General features: G+C 46.1%; 1 protein-coding gene across 2 annotated transcripts in view; it reads left to right on the forward strand.

Moving 5' to 3' along the window:
- svep1 (sushi, von Willebrand factor type A, EGF and pentraxin domain containing 1) overlaps positions 1–18,598 on the forward strand; it is a 132,391-nt gene that overhangs the window by 33,385 nt on the left and 80,408 nt on the right. For both annotated transcript variants that reach the window (XM_014207038.3, XM_014207037.3), the window contains exons 2-3: positions 9,568–9,823; positions 11,534–11,710. In XM_014207038.3, the coding sequence (XP_014062513.3) occupies positions 9,568–9,823; positions 11,534–11,710 (433 nt within the window). The remainder of the gene's footprint in view (positions 1–9,567; positions 9,824–11,533; positions 11,711–18,598) is intronic.

Here is an 18,598-nt window from a genome sequence, read left to right on the forward strand (position 1 = left end):
TTTGTTCTTTGCTATAGGGCCAAAAAGATTGGAGAAGTGGTTTACCCATACATCTCCATTTTGGATAGATAACTCTTCGTGTTGTTGTTTTGTTTAATGTTTTCCAATTTTCCCAGAAGTGGTTAGAGTCTATAGATTCTTCAATTACATTGAGCTGATTTCTGACGTGCTGTTCCTTCTTTTCCGTAGTGTATTTCTGTATTGTTTTAGTGATTCACCATAGTGAAGGCGTAGGCTCAGGTTTTCTGGGTCTCTATGTTTTTGGTTGGATAGGTTTCTCAATTTCTTTCTTAGGTTTTTGCATTCTTCAACAAACCATTATGTCATTGTTATTAATTTTGTCCGGTTTTCTGTTAGAAATGTTTTGATTTGATAGGGAAGCTGAGAGGTCAAATATTCTGTTTAGATTTTCTACTGCCAAGTTACACCTTCACTATTACAGTGGAACATTTATCCAATATTGTCTGAAAGGGATTGAATTTGTTGTTGCCTAATTGTTTTTTGGTAGGTTTCCACACTACTGTCCTTCCATCTATAGCATTTCTTAATATTATTCACTTCCTTTGGCTTTGATGCCTCATGATTGAATATTGCTCTGTTCAAGATATCACGTTTACATCTAGACACGTGAAAAATAGGAAGTATACGGAGGGTACGGGGCAACAGAAGACAAACGGCGGAGGGGCTAATGATTTTGGAGCATAGGGGAAAGGTCTCGGCTTACAGGGTGACGTGACAAACAAGACGAACTGGCCCAGACAAACAGAGAACACAGGTATAAGTACCCAGGGGATAATGAGGAAGATGGGCGACACCTGGAGGGGGGTGGAGACAAGCACAAGGACCGGTGATACAGATCAGGGCGTGACACAATTAGACTGTAATTTTGCTGTGATCTGATAGGGGTGTCAGTGGGCTGACTGTGAACGCTCTGAGAGACTCTGGGTTGAGGTCAGTGATAAAGTATTCTACAGTATTACTGCCAAGAGATGAGCTATAGGTATACCTACCATAGGAGCATAGGAGTCCCCTCTAAGCCTACCGTTGACTATGTGCATACCCAGCGTGCAACAGAGCTGTAGGAGTTGTGACCTGTTTTTGTTGGTTATGTTGTCATAGTTGTGTCTAGGGGGGCATATGGGGGAGGGAATGCTGTCACCTCCAGGTAGGTATTTGTCCCCCTCTGTGCTGAAGGTGTCAGGTGTTTGTCCAGTTCTGGTATTTAGGTCGCCACAGACATTTCCCTGGGCCCGGAAATGATTGATTTCCCCCTCCAGGAGGAAGAAGCTGTCTTCATTAAAGTATGGGGATTCTAGTGGGGGGATATTTTTCTCTGTTAAGATAATTTCCTTTTGAATTTCTAGCCAAATGTAAAATGTTCCTGTTTTGATTAATTTAACAGAGTGAGTTAGGTCTGCTCTATACCAAATTAGCATATCCCCTGAGTCCCTTCCCTGCTTCACACCTGGTAGTTTGATGGATGGGACTATCAGCTCTCTGTAACCTCGAGGGCAACCAGTGGGTCCGTCTCCTCTATACCATGTTTCTTGTCGGATGACAATGTCTCTATTTCTGATTTCTTTGGTGAAGTCCAGGTTCCTGCTCTTTAGGCCAAAGTCAGATGACCTCAGGTCTTGGATATTCCAGGGTGAGATAGTGAAGGCCTTGTGTTCCATAAAGTATCCAATGTTGTTAGTCGTGTGGTTTGGCCTCAGACCAGTAAGTGTGAGCAGAGCCTGCTGAACATCTGGTACATGCCATTGGCTTGGGCTAGTGTAAGAGTCCTCAAGTCTAGAACAGAATATGGGAGGCAGACAGTCATGACTACTTGGAACTCTATTCCACATCAGGTAACTAATGCAAGCAGTAGAATCAGATTAAAAAAAAAAGGTAAAAATACACCTTATGGAACAACAGGGACTGTAAGTGTGAGCAGAGCCTGCTGAGCAGCTGGTACTCCCCTTGTCTCTTTCTCTTTCTAAAGCTTTGACAGAAATCTAAGCAACAAATACAGACACACTTACAGTTGAAGTTTACATACACCTTAGCCAAATACATTTAAACTCAGTTTTTCACAATTCCTGACATTTAATCCTAGTAAAAATTCCCTGTTTTAGGTCAGTTAGGATCACCACTTTATTTTAAGAATGTGAAATGTCAGAATAATAGTAGAGAGAATGATTTATTTCAGCTTTTATTTCTTTCATCACATTCCCAATGGGTCAGAAGTTTACATACACTCAATTAGTATTTGGTAGCATTGCCTTTAAATTGTTTAATTTAGGTCTGTCACGGTTGTCGTAGGAAGGAGCGGACCAAAGTGCAGCGTGTGTCGTTCCACATTTGATTTATACTGTGAAACTATGGAATACATAAATAAACTTGAATGACAAAAAAACAACAAACCGTGACGCAGAGGTGAAACATACACTACTCAAAATTAATCTCCCACAAACCCAGGTGGGAAAAACCCTACTTAAGAATGATCTCCAATTAGAGAGAACGAGGACCAGCTGCCTCCAATTGGAGATCATCCCAAACAAACCAACATAGAAATACAAAACTAGAACCTACCCACATAGAAATAGAAAACATAGAATACCACAAAGAACTACAAATCTCGAACGCCCACACAAATCACACCCTGACCTAACCAAAATAGAGAAACAAAACGTCTCTCTCAGGTCAGGGCGTGACAGTACCCCCCCAAAGGTGCGGACTCCCGGCCGCAAACCTGAACCTATAGGGGAAGGTCCGGTGGGCATCTACCTATGGTGGCGGCTCTGGCTCGGGGCGTAGGCCCCGCTCCGCCCGCTGATCCCTCTGCTTTTGTGTTGCCAGAGGAACCAGACCGTGGATCATCGCCGGAAGCTCTGAACCGTGGATCGTCGCTGGATGAACCGGGCTGCAGATCATTGCTGGAGGCTCTGGGCTGCAGACCGCCGCCGGAGGCTCTGGGCTGCAGGCCGCCTGAACCTATAGGGGAGGGCCCGGGTGGGCATCTACCTATGGTGGCGGCTCTGGTTCGGGGCGTAGGCCCCGCTCCGCCGGCTGATCCCTCTGCTTTTGTGTCGCCGGAGGAACCAGACCGTGGATCATCGCCGGAAGCTCTGGACCGTGGATCGTCGCTGGATGAACCGGGCCGCAGATCATTGCCGGAGGCTCTGGGCTGCAGACCACCACCGGAGGCTCTGGGCTGCAGGCCGCCGCCGGAGGCTCTGGGCTGCAGGCCGTCGTTGAAGACTCTGGACTGGGGAACGTCACTGGAGGTTCCGGATTGGGGACCGTCTCAGGAGGTTCCGGACTGGGGACTGTCTCAGGAGGTTCCGGACTGGGGACCGTCTCAGGAGGTTCCGGACTGGGGACCGTCTCAGGAGGTTCCGGACTGCGGACCGTCTCAGGAGGTTCCGGACTGCGGACCGTCTCAGGAGGTTCCGGACTGGGGACCGTTGCTGCAGGCTCCATGCCATGGATCATCACTGCAGGCTCCGCGCCATGGATCACCACTGGAGGCTTTGTGCCATGGATCATCCCTACAGGCTCCGGGCCATGGATCATCCCTACAGGCTTCTTGCCATGGATTATCCTTACAGGCTCCGGGCCATGGATCATCCCTACAGGCTTTGTGCCATGGATCATCACTGGAGGCGTCAGACCATGGATCATCACTGGAGGCTTCTTACGTGGAGCCGGAACAGGTCTCACCGGACTGGGGAATGTCGCTGGAGGCTCCGGACTGGGGGACGTCGCCAGAAGCTCTGGACTGGGAACTGCCGCCGGAAGCTCTGGACTGGGAAGACACACTGGAGGCCTGATGCGTGGGGCTGGCACAGGTGGTGCCAGACTGGTAACACGCACCTCAGAGCGAGTGCGAGGTGCAGGAACAGGACACACCGGACTGGGCAGGCGGACTAGAGACCTGATGCGTGGGGCTGGCACAGGTGGCACCAGACTGGTGACACGCACCTCACGGTAAGCAGGAGGAGTTGGCTAAGGTCTCCAACCTGACTCTGCCAATCTCCCCGTGTGCCCCCCCCCCCAATTTTCTTTGGGGGGGGCTGCCTCTCGTGCTTCCCTTGTTGCCGTGCTCTCGCTGCCTCCACCTGTTCCCATGGGAGGCGCTTTTCTCCTGCCCCTAAATCCTCCAAAGCCTTGGATATACTCATCCTTATCTCCTCAATAGTCCACTGGTCCATGCTCATATTTATATTTATTGTAACTCAGAACACTAAAACAAAATAACAAACAAAGAAAAAACGATCATCACGTTCTGCAGGCTTACTGAGCTGACAAAAACAAGATCCCACACTGAAGGAGGGAAAAAGGGGCTGCCTAAGTACGATTCCCAATCAGAGACAACGATAGACAGCTGCCTCTGACTGGAAACCATACTAGGCCAATCAAAGAAAAAAAACATAGAAATATGGCACATAGAATGCCCACCCCATGTCACACCCTGACCTAACCAAACAGAGAAAAACGGCTCTCTCAGGTCAGGGCGTGACAGGGTCAAACGTTTCGGGTAGCCTTCCACAAGCTTCCCACAATAAGTTGGGTGAATTTTGGCTCATTCCTCCTGACAGAGCTGGTGTAACTGAGTCAGGTTTGTAGGCCTCCTTGCTGGGACACACTTTTTCAGTTGTGCCCACAAATTTTCTATGGGATTGAGGTCAGGGCTTTGTGATGGCCACTCCAACACCTTGACTCTGTTGTCTTTAAGCCATTTTGCCACAACTTTGGATGTGTGCTTGGGGTCATTGTCCATTTGTAAGACCCATTTTGCGATCAAGCTTTAACTTCCTGACTGATATCTTGATGTTGCTTCAAGGACAGCAAAGCACCCCCACAACATGATGCTGCCACCCCCGTGCTTCACGGTTGGGATGGTGTTCTTTGGCATGGAAGCCTCCCCCTTTTTCCTCCGAATACAACGATGGTCATTATGGCCAAACAGTTCTATTTTTGTTTCATCAGACCAGAGAACATTTCTCCAAAAAGTATGATCTTTGTCTCCATGTGCGGTGGGCAAACCGTAGTCAGCAATGGCTTCTTCCTTGCTGAGCGGCCTTTCAGGTTATATCGATATAGGACCCGTTTTACTGTGGATATAGATACTTTTGTACCTGTTTCGTCCAGCATCTTCACAAGGTCCTTTGCTGTTGTTCTGGGATTGATTTGCACTTTTCGCACCAAAGTACGTTCATCTGTAGGCGACAGAATGCGTCTCCTTCCTGAGCGGTATGATGAACGTGGTACCTTCAGGCGTTTCGAAATTGCTCCCAAGGATGAACCAGACTTGTGGAGGTCTCCAATTCAAGGTCTTGGCTGATTTATTTAGAGTTCCCCATGATGTCAAGCAAAGAGGCACTGAGTTTGAAGGTAGGCCTTGAAATACATCCACAGGTACACCTCCAGTTGACTCAAATTATGTCAATTAGCTTATCAGAAGCTTCTAAAGCCATGACATAATTTTCTGGAATTTTCCAAGCTGTTTAAGTCAATTTAGCGTATGTAAACTTCTGACCCACTGGAATTGTAATACATTGAATTATAAGTGAAATAATCTGTCTGTAAACAATTGTTGGAAAAATGACTTGTGTCATGCACAAAGTATATGTCCTAACCGACTTGCCAAAACTATAGTTTGTTAACAAGACATTTGTGGAGTGGTTGAAAAACAAGTTTTAATGACTCCAACCTAAGTGTATGTAAACTTCCGACTTCAACTGTACGTTATCCTATTGTTGCTGCTTTCTATCTTTCTTGGATGGATGTATCTCACAGTAGGACTTTCTTGGATGGATGTATCTCACAGTAGGACTGAGGAAATGCATGAGATGTACTCTGTACAGTATCAAAAGGTTCCGACCGCACATAGGTTCACTCAAAGCTCATAGTGTTGGTTGAGTACTATTATCTACACCCACCCACACACACGCACACACACACACACACACACACACACACACACACACACACACACACACACACACACACACACACACACACACACACACACACACACACACACACACACACACACACACACACACACACACACACACACACACACACCAAGGCGTCATGCTAAAAGGAGTGTTTCGCTTGCAAGCTGCCAAATCCTACAATTAGTGAGGCCCACAACTGTTTTATATGCAGGTTGATGTTTATTGTCACAAGTTGTGTCCTGGAGGCAGAACTGAGCGATTTCCCCTGAGATAGGCCAGCTGCAAAGTCAAAATTGGCTATATTGTAAATATCTATGAAAAACAATGAATTTAAGGTTAGAGTTAGGCATTAAGGTTAGCAGTGTGGTTAAGGTTAAGGTCAGATTTTATGACTTTGTGGCTGTGCCAGCTAGTGACCACTCTGCAGAGTTGCCTTTAGAACAAGATTCATGACGAAAAATTCTAACCTATGTTTTATAAGTGATAGAAGAACAGGTGTGTGTGGGTACGTGTGTCCGTGCGTGTGTGTGTAGCAGCACGTGTGTGTGTGTAGCTATATATACGATTTATACATACGCACACAAAACTAAGTGCATGCTCTTCAACCGATTGCTGCCCGTACCCTCCCTCCCGACCAGCATCACTACTCTGGACGGTTCTGACCTAGAATATGTGGACAACTACAAATACCTAGGTGTCTGGTTAGACTGTAAACTCTCCTTCCAGACTCACATTAAGCATCTCCAATCCAAAATTAAATCTAGAATCGGCTTCCTATTTCGCAACAAAGCCTCCTTCACTCATGCCGCCAAACATACCCTCGTAAAACTGACTATTCTACCGATCCTTGACTTTGGCGATGTCATTTACAAAATAGCCCCCAACCCTCTACTCAGCAGACTGGATGTAGTCTATCACAGTGCCATCCATTTTGTCACCAAAGCCCCATATACTACCCACCACTGCGACCTGTCTGCGCTCGTTGGCTGGCCCTAACTACATATTCGTCGCCAAACCCACTGGCTCCAGGTCATCTATAAGTCTTTGCTAGGTAAAGCCCCGCCTTATCTCAGCTCACAGGTCACCATAGCAACACCCACCCGCAGCACGCGCTCCAGCAGGTATATTGCACTGGTCATCCCCAAAGCCAACACTTCCTTTGGCTGTCTTTCCTTCCAGTTCTCTGCTGCCAATGACTGGAACGAATTGCAAAAATCTCTGAAGCTGGAGTCTTATATCTCCCTCTCTAACTTCACCCTCTTGCTCTTTTGCACCCCAGTATCTCTACTTGCACATCAACATCTGCACATATATCACTCCAGTATTAATGCTAAATTGTAATTATTTTCGCCTCTAGGGCCTATTTATTGCCTACCTCCCTACTCTTCTACATCTGCATACACTGCACATAGATCTTTCTTTTTGTATTTTATTTTGTGTTATTGACTGTACGTTTGTTTATGTGTAACTCTATATTTTTGTTTTGTCGCACTGCTTTGCTTTATCTTGGCCAGGTCGCAGTTGTAAATAAGAACTTGTTCTCAACTGGCCTACCTGGTTAAATAAAGGTGAAATAAAATAAATAAATAAACACCCAGCTGTGTCACCCCCCTGCTCACCACCAGCCACCAGCCGTCGTCTCACACCCCACCACAAACCCTTGCAACCCCACAGACCTTTGAGCACCCCATAAAATACCCTAAAACACTCCAAAACACACACTTCTCTCTCAGTCACCTCTCTCTCTCCTCTACTCCACCCCATCCGGGGCGCAGGCCACAATGACGTCACTGTGGTTTGGTGACAGCAGACGGTTTAGGTCCAGGGGAGAACCAGGGAGGGAGAATCAGCGAGGCCACTCACCGTAGCGAATCAGCCTGCCTGGGTGCACTGACAGCTGGGAGCGGGCGGCAGAGAGGCCTGGAAGGCTGAGATGAGAACCAGGGTGCCTCTCTGGTGACTTTGAAGAGAGGATCAGAGAAGCCAGGCTTTTCCTCCCTCCCCTTCTCTGTCCTCCATCTCTCCATCCTTCCTTCCCTCGCTTCACGACCTCTGTAATTACTTTACCCCGCCGGAGATGCTTGAAGTGCAGCCAATTAGAGAATAAAGAACAGAGCACCAGCTTCCTCTTCCTTTCTTTATTTTCTTTCTCTCCCTCTCCCTCTCTCTCTCTCTCTTTTTTCTCTCTCTCCTCTCTCTCTCTCTTTTCTCTCTCTCTCTCCCTCCCACTCTCTCTCTCTCTCTCTTTTTTCTCTCTCTCTCCTCTCTCTCTCTTTTCTCTCTCTCTTTCTCTCTCTCTCTCCCTCCCACTCTCTCTCTCTACCTCTCTCTACTTCTCTCCTTGGTCACGCCCTTACAACCATGTCTCCAATCCTCTCACTTTCACTCTCTCCATTATCTCTCCCTCACTCTCTGGCACACTCTCTCCATTATTTCTCCCTCACTCTCTGTCACACTCTCTCCATTATCTCTCCCTCACTCTCTGTCTGTCACAGTCTCTCCATTATCTCTCCCTCACTCTCTGTCTCACTCTCTCCATTATATGAACTTATTTTATTGAACTACCCTTTATGCCAACATCTCTCCATTAATGTCTCACACTCACGGCATCTTGTTTTCACTCCCCCATCTTCTTTATAGTCCTTGTTTTCCCCTTTTCCTCACATCCATAGCATTTAAATGAATGTCATTCCAAATAAACATACCAACTGTAGCAGGCCTGGCTTGCCGTGTTGTGTACAGTACAGTAGAGCAACACAGACCAGCAGAGCAGATGTCTCTCACACTCTTTCTCTCTCCAGGATTTCACTTCTGGGCAGTGGAAATAATGTTTCTCTGTGTCTTTAATGGCCTGCCTTATTGTACAGGGATTGGTTGCAAACTCCAGCTAAACTTAGTGCATGCGAACCAGACCATGTGTCTGAGGGAAAGGAAAGGGAAAGGGGGATACCTAGTCAGTTGTACAACTGAATGCATTCAACTGAAATGTGTCTTCCGCATTTAACCCAACATCTCTGAATCAGAGAGGCAGTCCTGTCCTGGGTTCAAATACTATTCGAAATCATTAAAATACTTGGTTTGCTTTAACCTACCTAGAAAAGCCAGATGGGCAGCGTTTACACTTTTGGGATTATTCTATTGGTCCCATTTCGCCAGGCAAGCTCCATCAAACACAGATAAAGTACTTGAAATGATTTTGAATGGTGTTTGAACCCATGTGTGTGTCTGCAGCAGCTCCACTCTGCTATAACAGGGTTGTTCTAATGTTCTAGTGGTTAGCTGGCTGCTGCTGTAAAGGCTGAACGCATTTTCTATGGACATGGAGTTGCTGTATTCACTTCACTCTATGCAGTACCTGATGACGATCCAACAACATCCACCATCCATTCACACCTGTATTCATTCTTCAAAACCTCTCACTCAACAACAGCAAATCCACTATTCATTCACACCAGAATTCATTCTTCAAATCCTCTCATTCAACAACAGCAAATCCACCATTCATTCACACCTGAATTCATTCTTCCAATCCTCTCATTCTTCCACAGCAAATCCACCATTCATTCCTGTATTAATTCGACCAATCTCTTCATTTTCTAATCTTCTCATTCTCCCACAGCAAATCCTGCGTCACTCGCGGGCCAATGCCACCAAGGTGATCTTCCTGATAACGGACGGCTACTCCAACGGGGGCGACCCTCGCCCGGTGGCAGCTGCTCTGAGGAATCAGGGGGTGGAGATCTACACCCTGGGGATCTGGCAGGGGAACATCAGAGAGTTACATGACATGGCCTCACACCCTAAGGACCAGCATTGCTACCTAGTACACAACTTTGCAGAGTTCGAGGCCCTGGCTCGCCGTGCACTGCACGAAGGTGAGGCGGAAGGGGCACTTGAATAGCCTGGGTACCAGTCTGTTCGTGCTATCTTTTCACTCCTTGTCATTCCTTGTCATGACAAACATGGAATGATAGCACAAACAGACTGGTACCCAGGCTAGCACGAGGAAATATCGAGTGGGATATATTTTTCTCAACTAAGGTTACAGTAGCCCCATGTGACTAACCCACTGGGCAAAAACTGGTTGAACGAACGTTGTTACCACGTCATTTCAAACCCCAAAATTCAATGTGATGACGTTGAATCAACGTGGAAAACAGATTGGAATTGCAAAAAGTTATCAACTTCAGGGAATTTCGTCTTTTAACCTGACAACTCAACCAAATGTAAATAAAAACTAATGTTAAACTGACGTCTGTGCCCAGTGGGAAGGTATTTTTACATTTCTCCTGTGTCTAGCCAACACGTAACACCATAACAAAGGAGGTAAAATACCTTCTCCATTTCCACAGTCCATGCGAGAGAGCAGAACCCAGAAATAGTCCTGGAGTCATCGTTTCTCAGACATCAGTTGCATCGGACCATAAAACAACAACATGCAAGAGCCGAACCGTGAACAGTGTTCCATTTAGGACGCAGCCTATTAGAAACTAGACAGTGGTAAATCACTTCTGGGATAAGGTTGTCGGAGTGTGAACCAAGGCAGCCAGTGCATGTTATCAGGGCTCCCTGCTGTGTGTCTCTGTTTTACTGACTCTCCCTCTCCAAGTCTGCTCCATGGCTCTGCCAACCCCAACCCAAACACCAGTTCCTCAGCCCTATAGCCCCAGCTCCAGCCATATCTCCAGCCCCAGCTTCAGGCCCAGCTTCAGCCATATCTTCAGCCCCAGTTTCAGCCATAGCTTCAGCTCCAGTCCCAGTTTCAGCCATATCTTCAGCCCCAGTCCTAGTTTCAGTCTTATCTTCAGCCCCAGCCCCAATTTCAGCCATATTTTCAGCCCCAGTCCCAGTTTCAGCCATAGTTTCCACTCCAGCCCTATACCATTGATTCCATTGCACCAGGCAAGCTCAATTAAGTGTAGCTAAAACATTTGAACCCAGGTCTTTACCCCTGCCAACCCCAAACCCTTGACCGAACACAATCCTCAAACATCTGGCCCACAATGCTCTTTGTTATGTTCCTACTTCTCAGGAAGAACAATCACTCGGCCAATCCTGCTTCTTTTGTTATTATTTATGAGTGAGGCAGATAAGTTTATCCAGCCCTGGCTTAGCGTAGCCTACATAACATTTTTACTATTACGCAATACAGATTTTTATACAGTAGTAGGCCAATTTACAGTAATCTACAGGATTGGAATTGACTCCATAGTTTTCAGTAAAATGACTCAGAAAACAGTTTTCTCCCACCAGTGTGCTGACCCATCCAGTGGCCCTTTGGTTTAATTCATTGGTTACCTTCTAATATCACAAATTGTATAGAAAAGACCACACATGTTCCCTTGACAGGTTTGAGCCCCAGCTCAGTCATCTGTCTGTGCCCCTAAAATAATTTTGGTCCCTCTCTGACTCCCAAACTTTTCCTTCATCATAAGTACTATAAGATGTGTAAGAGGAACGGAACTGCAATCTCGTAAAATGTCAAATTAAAAAGGAAAAGATAATAAGGTTTATGAAAGAAAAACGTTGCTAATATCCTCTGGTGACCTTTGAACTTTGTGTTTATGACCTTTGTCTCCCCTCAGACCTGCCGACAGGAAGCTACATCCAGGAAGACCTATCCCGCTGCTCGTCCCTGTGCGAGGCCGGAGCGGACTGCTGTGACGTCATGGCCAGCTGCAAGTGTGGCACCCACACGGGCCAGTACGACTGTATTTGTGAGAAGGGCCACTACGGCAAGGGGCTGCAGAACGAATGCACAGGTAGGAGGACACAGGGGAATGGGCCCAGTAAGGTTAGCCATGTTGACTCTATTCTTGTTGCCTCTTGAATGAATAAGTAAGCATAAAATACACTTTAAACTATAGTCTTCTACTATGCATCTAATGGTATAATTTGAGTCCACACACCACACCTTCTGAGTGCAGTGGTTTCAAGAACCTTTATTAGTAAGGACATCACCCGGTAATTTGGAGAGTGACATCATCGTGCTGGTTTGAGACAGGGTGGTGAAGCTTATTATGTGATGTCAGAGAGTTTCAGCCTGGGCTAGTTCACCTGTGAAAACAGACCACTTGGCCCCAGGATGCCTGTGAGCTCACAGTGAGTGAAAGTGAAATAGTCCAAGTGCCATTCATTCACTAAGGAGGCCATGTAGGCAGTCTGTACTGAGATCCTGATCAAGAAATACAGGATTTCCTCAAGGTGTAGGAGCTGACCCTGGGCTGTGTGTTTCGTTGTGTGTGTGTGTGTGTGTGTGTGTGTGTGTGCGCGTGTGTGTGTGTTGACCCTAGACCTGTCAGTGTGTAGAGAAGCCTGGTCTCTCTCTCTCTCTCTCTCTCTCTCTCTCTCTCTCTCTCTCTCTCTCTCTCTCCGCCCCCCTTCTCTCTCTATTTCTCTCTCTCTCCCCCCTCTCTCTCACCCCCCCTCTCTCTCTATCACCCCCTCTCTCCACACTCTCTCTCTCTCTCCCTCCCTCTCTCTCTCCACCCTCTCTGTCTCTCTCCCTCCCTCTCTCTCTCTCTCCACCCTCGCTGTCTCTCTCCCACCCTCTCTCTCTCTCCGCCCTCTCTCTCTCTCCCCACCCTCTCTGTCTCTCTCCCTCCCTCTCTGTGTCTCTGCCCCCATCCTCAGCTGAGCATACACACACGTTACATGTACGTTGCTTCCAGCTTAACACATTCTAACCTCTTTCATTCTCTCCTGTGTAAGCATGTCTGATCTCTCCAGAATCTGTATTAGATGTAGGAGAACATTAGCAGGCATTACAAAGACATTTGTTGAAAGACAGTCTAGTCTGAGGCAGCCCAACAACACGTCTGGGCCGACGATTTGATCAACTGTCTCCTCAGTGAACAACACAGTCAGTAAGCTCTGTCATTGTTGGAGAGTTAGAAGACTGCAGAACGAAAAACAAACAACGGACCACACGATGACTGACAGCTGTATTAACCATCAGCATTGTTGGATACCGATCAACCGTAACCCAGAGGGGAGGCAGGGAAGGCGCCAGTAGCAAATCAGATGACTATCCCGTTTTCTAATTGGAGCGAAACTATCCAACAATCTTCTCTTCTTCACAGGAGTAAATGGGTAACAATCAATGCTGTTTTCTCTCTATGGGTCTCTCTAGATTGCAGGGACCATTTTGTGCACATTATTGGCACAATGTGCACAGTTTTGTTCGAGCCCAGCACTAGCACACCTGGTTCAACAAATGAGGGGGCTTGATGATTAGTTGAATTAGTTGTGCTGTTACTGCTAGGTTAGAACAAAAATGTAACACTGCCCCTGAAGTATGTTGAGAGGAGAGACCATCAGGTTCATCAACGAGAACTCCTCCCAAATCACAATCAGATGTCAAGACGAAAGGCAGTCTGCTTATTAATTGCTGTTTCATGGTTTAATTAATTGCAAAGAGCATACTGTGTGTGGGTGGGTGTGTGCGTGTGTGTGTAAGCAGACAGACAGACATCTAGGCTCTAAGGGAGGAAGACGCCGTGTGACGCTAAGCTAGACCACACTGCTTCCTGTCTCTGTCTGTCTAGCCGTCTCAAATTAAAATCTGCACCTCCAAGCCAGTTCCACTTCCTCTGTATTCTGGGACTGATTTAGACCTGGGACACCAGGTGGGTGCAATTCATTATCAGGTAGAACAGAAAACCAGCAGTACTGTGGTAAGATTTGAATATCCCTGGTCTAGCCGATAGGCAGGCAAATCTCTACGACCATAACAAATCTCTACCATTACTTTCAAATGCCCAAGGCATAAAACCTGATATATTCTATACATAAATGTGCTACTGTATACAAACCTTTGTTGAAATTGACTTTCGGAACGATAAAAACAACAGCCACCCACAGTATATGATTCAGACCCACATACTGGCCATCATCAGACATACAACTCAGGATTTGATATTGATGTTGGTGTTGTGTTTCTGGGTGTCTCCGAAACACCAACAGGCTTGGTCTAGCGATTGGTGTTGTTGGAGTTGTGGGTAGCGTCTGTGCTTTAGGGTTGCCAGGGGTCTAAGTAGGTAGTCAGTGTCAGAACCGCTGGACTGTGCTGTTGTTGGCAGAGATAGTGTTGTCTAAACTTTAGACTGGAGACTGGAAGTACTGGAGTATGTGGATGGTTGGGGACCTGATATTGTAGATGGAATGTTCAGTGGCGCTGAAGAGGATGGCATTTTACATGTGCTATTTTGTTATTTTTTGTGTGTTGCTTGTAACTTATTTGTTTACTTATTTTGTACATAATGTTGCTGCTACCATCCCTTATAACCAAAAATAACTTTTGGACATCAGAACAGTGATTACTCACCTCGAACTGGAAGAACCTTTTTCCTTTAACGAGTCCGACGAGAAGGATATACTGCTTTCCCGGGAACAGGCCCTCAGTCATTTGCGTGAAGAAAAGACGGAGAAAAAAGGGGCGGAGGTCGGGCTGCCTTCTGAGAATTTGTAGGCGAGCGAGTAAACTCCCACTGCCATCCATTTTATTGGCCAACATGCAATCATTGGAAAATAAAATTGATGACCTACGATCAAGATTATCCTACCAACGGGACATTAAAAACTGTAATATCTTTTGTTCCACCGAGTCGTGGCTGAACGACGACACGGATAATATAGCGATGGCGGGATTTTTCCATGCACAGGCAGAACAGAAAAGCTACGTCTGGTAAGATGAGAGGTGGGGGGGGGTGTGTCTATTTGTCAATAACAGCTGGTGCTCAATGTATAATATTAAATAAGTCTCGGTATTGGTATTGCTCGCCTGAGTACCTTATGATAAGCTGTAGACCACACTATCTACCAGCATGTCACATGTGCAATGAGAGGAAAAAAAACTCTAGACCCCCTTTACTCCATACACAGAGAAGCATACAAAGCTCTCCCCTGACCTCCATTTGGCAAAAACTAAAGCAGGAAGTACCTGTGACTCGCTCAATACAGAAGTGGTCAGATGACGTGGATGCTACGCTACAGGACTGTTTTGCTAGCAAATACTGGAATATGTTCCGGGATTCATCCAACGGCATTGAGGAACATACCACCTCAGTCATCGGCTTCATCAATAAGTGCATCGACGACGTCATCCCCACGGTGACCATACGTACATATCCCAACCAGAAGCCGTGGATTACAGGCAACATCTGCATCGAGCTAAAGGCTAGAGCTGCCACTTTCAAGGAGCGGGACATTAATCCGGATGCTTATAAGAAATCCCGCTATGCCCTCGGACGAACCATCAAACAAGCAAAGAGTCAATACAGGATTAAGATTGAATCCTACTACACCAGCTCTGATGCTCGTCGGATGTGGCAGGGCTTGAAAACTATTACGAACTACAAAGGGAAACCCAGAGGCGAGCTGCCCAGTGACGTGAGCCTACCAGACGAGCTAAATGCCTTTTATGCTCACTTCGCGGCAAGCAACACTGAAGCATGCATGAGAGCACCAGCTGTTCTGGACGACTGTGTGATAGTGTTCTCGGTAGCTGATGTGAGCAAGACCTTTAAACAGGTGAACATTCACAAAGCCACAGGGCCAGACGGATTACCAAGATGTGTACTCAAAGCATGTGTGGACCAACTGTCAAGTGTCTTCACTGACATTTTCAACCTCTCCCTGACCGAGTCTGTAATACCTACGAACCACTGCCTGTTCACCCCGCTACCATCCAGAAGGTGAGGTCAGTACAGGTGCATCAATGATGGGACCGAGAGACTTGCTTCTATCTCATACAGACTTGAAATAATTGGCCACTTTAGCAAACAGATCACTAGTCACTTAAATAATGCCACTTTAATAATGTTTACATATCTTGCATTACTCATCCTGTATACTGTATTTTTATACATCTATTGCATCTTGCCTACGCCACTTGATCATCGCTCATCCATTATATTTATATGTATATAATCTTATCCCTTTACTTAGATTCGTGTGTATTAGGTAGTTGTTGTGGAATTGTTAGATTACTTGTTGGATATTACTGCACTGTCAGAACTAGAAGCACAATCATTTCACTACACTCACAATAACATCTGCTAAGCATGTGTATGTGACCAATAAAATGTGATTTGATACATGTTTCAAACAGATCACCATAGTCCCTGTGCCCAAGGAAGCAAAGGTAAATCACTACCGCCTTGTAGCACTCACGTCGGTAGCCATGAAATGCTTTGAAAGGCTAGTCATGGCTCACATCAACAGCATCCTCCTGTATACCCTAGACCCACTCCAATTCGCATACCGCCCCAACAGATCCACAGATGACACAATCTCAATTGCACTCCACACTGCCCTTTCCCACATGGACAAAAGGAACACCTATATGAGAATGCTGTTCATTGACTAAGCTTAGTGTTCAACACCATAGTGCCCACGAAGCTCATCACTAAGCTAAGGACCCTGGGACTAAACACATCCCTCTGCAACTGGATCCTGAACTTCCTGACGGGCCGCCCCCAGGTGGTAAGGGTAGGTAACAACACATCCGCCACACTGATACTCAACACTGGGACCCCTCAGGGGTGTGTACTTAGTCCCCTCCTTGTACTCCCTGTTCACTCACGACTGCGTGGCCAAACACAACTCCAACACCATCATTAAGTTTGTTGAAGACACAACAGTGGTAGGTCGACAACGATGAGACAGCCTATAGGGAGGAGGTCAGAGACCTGGCAGTGTGGTGCCAGGACAACAACCTCTCACTCAATGTTAGCAAGACAAAGGAGCTAATCGTGGACTACAGGAAAAGGCGGGCCGAACAGGCCCCCATTAACATCGATGGGGCTGTAGTGGAGCGGGTCGAGAGTTTTAAGTTCCTTGGTGTCCACATCCCCAACTATCATGGTCCAAACACACCAAGACAGTCGTGAAGAGGGCACGACAACACCTTTTACCCCTCAGGAGACTGAAAAGATTTGGCATGGGTCCCCAGATCCGCAAAAAGTTCTACAGCTGCACCATCGAGAGCATCCTGACTGGTTGCATCACCGCCTGGTATAGCAACTGCTCATCATCTGACCATAAGGCGCAACAGAGGGTAGTGCGTACGGCCCAGTACATCACTGGGGCCAAGCATCCTGCCATCCAGGACCAATGTAACAGGCGGTGTCAGAAGAAAGCCCCAAAAATTGTCAAAGACTCCAGTCACCCAAGTCATAGACTGTTTTCTCTGCTACTGCACGGCAAGCGGTACCGGAGGGCCAAGTCTAGGACCAGAAGGCTCCTTAACAGCTTCTACTCCCAAGCCATAAGACTGCTGAACAATTAATCTAATGGCCACATGACTATTTTCATTGACACCCCCCCATTTGTTTTGTACACTGCTGCTACTCACTGTTTATTATCTATGCATAGTCACTTCCCCTCTACCTATGTGTACAAATGAACTCGATTAACCTGTTCCCACGCACGTTGACTCGGTTCCGGTACCCCCTGTATATAGCCTCGTTATTGTTATTTTATTGTGTTACTTTTTATAATTTTTTACTTTAGTTTATTTGGTCAATATTTTCTTAACTCTTCTTGAACCGCACTGTTGGTTAAGGGCTTGTAAGTAAGCATTTCACAGTAATGTCTACACTTGTTGTATTTGGTGCGTATGACAAATAAAGTTTTATTTGATTTGAATGTAGTGTCTGGAATGTAGTGACATAGATAGGACTTTGTGTTGCTTCCATAGATCCCCCCTTCCTCCTTGTCCACCCGCTAAGTTATTAGCCTGATCCCAGATATGTTTGTGCTGTCTTGACAATGACCATAGAAGCTGGTAAGACAGCACAAACAGATCTCGGATCAGGCTAGTCAGCTACATGACACAGAGCGGATTCCTAGTGCATACCAAAGGCTGTTATCAGGACTAGCCAGACACCAGTGAGGAGAGAGTGTGGTGGATGCAGTGCAACATCTCTTTTTCTCTTCCTCTCACCTTGGCTGGACTATCACAGCCTGGGAGGCCTGGGGGAAGGAGGGGAAGACTCCTGGACTGTGTTACAGTAGCACAAGCTGAACGTGTATATTTTCAGCCTGATCTTTTGTTCCTCTCTTTTTGGGGTGAGAGAAAGGTGAAAAAGAGTGAGAGAAAAAAATGAAAGGGGCAAACAGACAAAGAGAAAGAGAGTGAGAGGGAGAGTAGTGAGGTACAAGGTTAGAGTTATAGCTCCGGGATTAGCTTATCCGTCTTCCTTAAAATCAGTGGTTATCAACTGGTTTTGCCTTGGGACCCAAATTGAACCAGCTTGTCTTAGTCGCGACCCAATATTCGCATCACGTTTTTTTGTTGTTGCCTAAATGCAATCTGGAATACATTTTTTTTAAGCTATATTGATAGTAAATGTAGGAATTATAAAGGAAAAAGGAACAACAGTCTCACCTTTTTAATTGTCATTAATAAAATGTTGCCCGAATTCTTGATGAAGAATGTTAAAAAGTCCACAAAAGCAACCAAACCTGCTAAATAGCGCTGCTATTTGCTCTATATTAAACATACTGTGATTGAAGAAAATTAGTTCAATACTTAAAAAAAATGTAGGTTCATTATCATTTCTACACACTTTCTACCTGGTATTTTTTCATTTAAAAAGAAATTGACCAAAAATCTTTAAAAAATAATCAAAACCTCCCATTCAAAA

Source organism: Salmo salar, chromosome 07 (genome assembly GCF_965601325.2).
Source record: "Salmo salar chromosome 07, fSalSal1, whole genome shotgun sequence".
Classification (NCBI taxonomy): Eukaryota; Metazoa; Chordata; class Actinopteri; order Salmoniformes; family Salmonidae; genus Salmo; species Salmo salar.